The sequence below is a fragment of the Terrapene carolina genome, unplaced genomic scaffold (genome assembly GCF_002925995.2).
Source record: "Terrapene carolina triunguis isolate 2854851 unplaced genomic scaffold, T_m_triunguis-2.0 Scaffold31015, whole genome shotgun sequence".
NCBI lineage: Eukaryota > Metazoa > Chordata > Testudines > Emydidae > Terrapene > Terrapene triunguis.
Genome location: NW_020695366.1, coordinates 1 through 4,560, shown reverse-complemented (window position 1 = coordinate 4,560; position 4,560 = coordinate 1). Strand labels below are relative to the sequence as shown.

At 61.0% G+C, this 4,560-nt stretch overlaps 1 protein-coding gene across 1 annotated transcript; it reads left to right on the top strand.

Moving 5' to 3' along the window:
- Positions 1–1,066: 1,066 nt before the first annotated feature.
- On the top strand, positions 1,067–4,553 carry METTL3 (methyltransferase like 3; the record flags this gene model as incomplete). The annotated part of the gene is made up of 6 exons (XM_026662878.2): positions 1,067–1,264; positions 2,210–2,400; positions 2,664–3,062; positions 3,528–3,703; positions 3,917–4,133; positions 4,520–4,553. Coding segments are annotated over exons 1-6 (1,111 nt in total), but the record flags the coding sequence as incomplete, so codon positions are not given.
- Between the last annotated feature and the right edge of the window lie 7 nt (positions 4,554–4,560).

Sequence of the window (4,560 nt, the reverse complement as noted above, 5' to 3'; positions counted from 1 at the left end):
CTGCCTGGCAATCTAGGGCTCCCCTTTGCTCTACATGGGGCAAACACCCAGGGGTGTGTTTTCTGCTGCCCCAAACTCTCCTGCTGCTCTCCAGATGTGGCTGCATGTTGGGGGGGGAAGGGGGTGATGTGCTTGGGGACACAAAGGGGCTGGAGGAATGGCAAATGTTATCCTCCAACCAGCCTAAAGCACGCCAGGGAAAGGAGAAGCTGCAGCAGAAAAGGGAGCAGGGTTAGGCCCCCATCCCTGCCCAGGATCGGATCAGTGCCAGGCGCTCACTACCAGGCTCCTTCGTGCCAGAACGGCCTCCCTGGTGTCTGCGAAAAGCAGCTGCTCCCAGTCACCAGCGGGCCCGGCTTTGCGCCCAGGTGCCAATGACCAAGATGGCTGCCTCCACGGTCCACTGCATTGACAACAGGGCTTGTGGCTTGGGCAAGGAATGCTCTGGTGCCAGTAACCAACATGGCCGCCCAAACTTCACAGTGAGATTGCCACATCCTCTACTCACCACCTTGATGCAAGAGACCAACAGGGAGGCTGCCACCTCGGATGGGGGCCAGACACCAACATGGCTGCAACCACTGCCCTGTGAGGGGGGTGAGTCAGACTCTGCCAACCATCAACGAGGCTGGTGTGGAGTCGAAGTACAGCCGACACCAATGACCAACAAGGGCCAAAAACCTTTTATGCCAGTAACAAAGATGGCGACTAGGCGCCTCTGTGCCAGTAAACAAGATGGCCGCCAAGACATCAGCATTCGTCACTAATCAAGATGGACGCCTACTATGCCCCAGTCAAAAATGGCCGCCGTGGAGGCTTTAAAACCAATATGGCCGTCGTTTGCCAGTAAATAAGATGGCTGGTTTTTTTAACCCAAAGATAACCAAGATGGCGGCTTTAAAAATTACCCCTAACCAAGATGGCCGCTCTGTACACACATCCATAACCAAAATGGTCGTCGCTTGCCAGTATACATGATGGCGGCGGCGGCTTCGCGGTGTGGGTAGAAACAGGAAATGTTCGCTCCTTATCTCCATCCCCCCCGAGGCACTTCCGGTTACTCGTGTTCGCGCGGCCCGGGTGAGCAGCATCGGTCCGTCCCGGTGCCCGGGGCTGCCTAAGCGGGGAAGGGCGGCGGGCAGGAGACCGCGTCCCGGGCCGGGCCGAACCATGTCGGACACGTGGAGCTCGATCCAGGCCCACAAGAAGCAGCTGGACTCGCTGCGGGAGCGGCTCCAACGGCGGCGGAAACAGGATCCGCTGGGTGAGGGGTTGGGGGCAGTGGGGGTCAAAGGGCGCGGGGGTCAAAGGGCAGAGAGAGACCATGGAGTTCAGGGGTCGGAGGGGCACGGGGTCAGGGACCAATCATAGGGCATTGGTGATGCAAGGAGGTCAGGGGGCAAACAAAGGGTCAAAGGGAAGAGGGTCAGGCGGCAAAGGGCACGAGGGGGCAGTGGTGACACCAGCAGGATTCCCCGGGGGAGTAGGGGTCAGGGGGTGTCGCAGGGTCAAAGGGCAAGTGGCATGAGTGGGGGACTGGGGCCTAGAGGATACCAAGGGGTTGGGGTAACTAGGGGAGGTGAAAGGGCACAATGGACATAGGGGTTGGTGGGGATTGGGGTTTGGCCGGGGTAGTGGGGGCTTAGGTAGTGGGAGGGTGCAGGCTACATCCCTTGGTTGTGAGATCCAGGGGCACTGTGGGGGTCAAAGGTCAGCAAGGCCATGGCTGGATCAGATGGGCAGACGCAGGAGTACTGGGGGGCACGGGGGGGGGGGGATTAGCAACCATGAGGCAGGGCCAGAGGGTGGCTGCAGCAGTGACAGAAGCAGGACCCTTGTGTTGGGGTCAGAAGTTAAAGGGCATTTTGGGCACAGGGCTCAGGTGCTCCCCAAAGGGCACTAGGGCATCAAGGTGCTGGGGATACAGGGGGTCAGGAATCAGGAGGCATTGGGGGCCAGGGTGGCAGGAGAAGCTATGGGGTCGGGGCACTAGGGGGTCGACAGCAGCTGCAGCAGAGACCCCCAGCTGGACCCACTGGCACAGGGGTGAGAGGCAGTGGGAAAGGGGACAGGACTGATTGGCTGGAGCTGGGGGGAGAAGTTGGGATGGGGAGGGGTTGGTGTAGTGGGCGGGTGCTGGGGAGGTTGGGAAGGGGTGTCACCTCTCAGTACTCAGACGTCACCAGCCTCATCCCATCTCTCTCCCCAGACCTCAGGAACCCAGAGCTGGCGTCACCTTTCCGCAGCGACAGCCCAGTGCCCACAGTCCCCACACCCAGCAGCGCAGCTAGAGAGCTGGCCACTGACCCTGAGCTGGAGAAGAAGCTGCTGCATCACCTCTCGGACCTGGGGCTTGCACTGCCCACCGATGCCCTCTCCATCTGCCTGGCCATCTCCACGGTGAGAGCCCGGTCCCTCCCCCTTGCTGCTGGTGCCCAGCCCCATTCCCCTCCACCGCCTGTCCATGTGAAAACACACCCGCCTTCCCCCAGCAACGCCTGCTCTGTCTACTATTTGCAGTTCCTTCGTTCCCTGGGTTGGCTGATCCTCTGACACGTCCCCCAACCTCCCTCCAGTTTGACCATCTCTCCCCCTGCCAGGCACTGGGGTGACCCCATCTCTCTTCACACTTGCCCCACCCTGTGATCCTGTCTGTCCCACAGCCGGAGGCCCCCGTCACCCAGCGCAGCGTGGAGAGCCTACTGCAGAAGTTCGCGGCTCAGGAGCTGATCGAGGTGCGCCGGGGGCTGCTACAGGATGACGAGGAGCAGCCCACCCTGGTCACCTATGCTGACCACTCCAAGCTCTCTGCGATGATGGGCGCCGTGGCTGAGCGGAAGGGCCTCGCTGAGCCAGGCAGCGCTGGGGGCCAGAAGCGCTGGGCAGAGCAGGATGCTGGGGGTGCTGTTCCTTCCCCAGCCGGTGCCACTCCCTCTGCCTTGACCACCTTGGAGCTGGCCAAGGAGCCGGCCAAGAAGTCTCGGAAGCAGGCGTCGGACCTGGACCTGGAGATCGAGAGCTTGCTGAGCCAGCAGTCCACCAAGGAGCAGCAGAGCAAGAAGGTACTAGCTGGACACCTGGATCCTAGCCTCAACACAGGCCCCAGCTGTGGTTCTGGGAGGGGAGGGGAGTCTAGTGGGTTAGGATCAGGGGCTGGGAGCCAGGACTCCTGGGTTCTGTCCCTGGCTCTGGGAGGGGAGTGGGTCTAGTAGGTTGGAGCAGACATGATCTCAACCCTGGCCTTGGGTGGGATCCTGAGACCTTTTTCTTTGGACCAATACAATCTGTCTTCTTTTCACACCTCTTTAACATTTAGTAACATTCATTGGTACAGGCTATTGTGATTATATATGAACCCTTACCCACTTTCCATCCCTTGAGGAAGGTCTGCTAGACCCCAGTTATTCCCACAGGGAGGAGCGGGTGCGGGGAGGCTGGGAGTCAGGACTCCTGGATTGTGGAAGGGGAATGGGCAGAAGGGAACCCCAGATTCCTGGGTCCTTCTCACAGCTCTCCCCACACCCCAGGTGAGCCAGGAGATCCTGGAGCTACTGAACACAACCACGGCCAAGGAGCAGTCAATCGTGGAGAAGTTTCGCTCGCGGGGCCGTGCCCAGGTACAGGAGTTCTGCGACTATGGCACCAAGGAGGAGTGTATGAAAGCCACAGACGCTGAGCGGCCTTGCCGCAAACTGCACTTCAGGTGAGAGTCTGCCCCGGGACTGGGAATCAGGACACCTGGGTTCTCTCACCAGCTCTGGGAGGGGAGTGGGGTATGGTGGGTTAGAGCAGGGTGGGCTGGGAGCCAGGACTCCTGGGTTCTCTTCCCGGCTCTGGGAGGGGAGTGGTCTAGTGGGGGGAACGGCAAGTCAGACACCTGGGTTCCATGTCTGTCGTTTACCGCTGTCCCCCCCAGGCGCATCATTAACAAGCACACAGACGAGTCTTTGGGCGACTGCTCCTTCCTCAACACCTGCTTCCACATGGACACCTGCAAATACGTCCACTACGAGATTGATGCCTGTGCTGACCTGGACGCCCCCGGGGGGCGTGACCACAACGCTGGCCAGGAGCTGGCACTGCCCCAGGCGGTGGGTGGGGACCCCAGCATCGACCGCCTCTTCCCCCCACGGGTACCGGGGGGGGGGGGGGTTAGGCAGGAAGTGGTATGGGACACAGGGCTGGCAGCAGTGTTACGTGGGTGGGGCTGGCAGGTCTCTGGGGAAGGGTTTGGGGTGGGGGTGATGGGCAGCGTTATGGGGGTGGGGCTGTCAGGTCTCTGGGGAAGGGTTTGGGGTAGGGGCGATGGGGGGGTTCTGGGCAGCAATATGGGGGTGGGGCTGTCAGGTCTCTAGAGAGGGGCATAGTGGCTGGTGAGCTGTGGGATGAGGGAGTTCTGGGGGTCCCAGTGGGGGGGCGGAGGCTTCCTGCTGCCCCATCAGTGGCTAAAGGCCATTCTCGTTGGGGACAGGGGTGGGTAGTTTTGGTTTCTCTCTGACCCCCCCCCCCCCCACCACAGTGGATCTGCTGCGACATCCGCTACCTGGACGTCAGCATCCT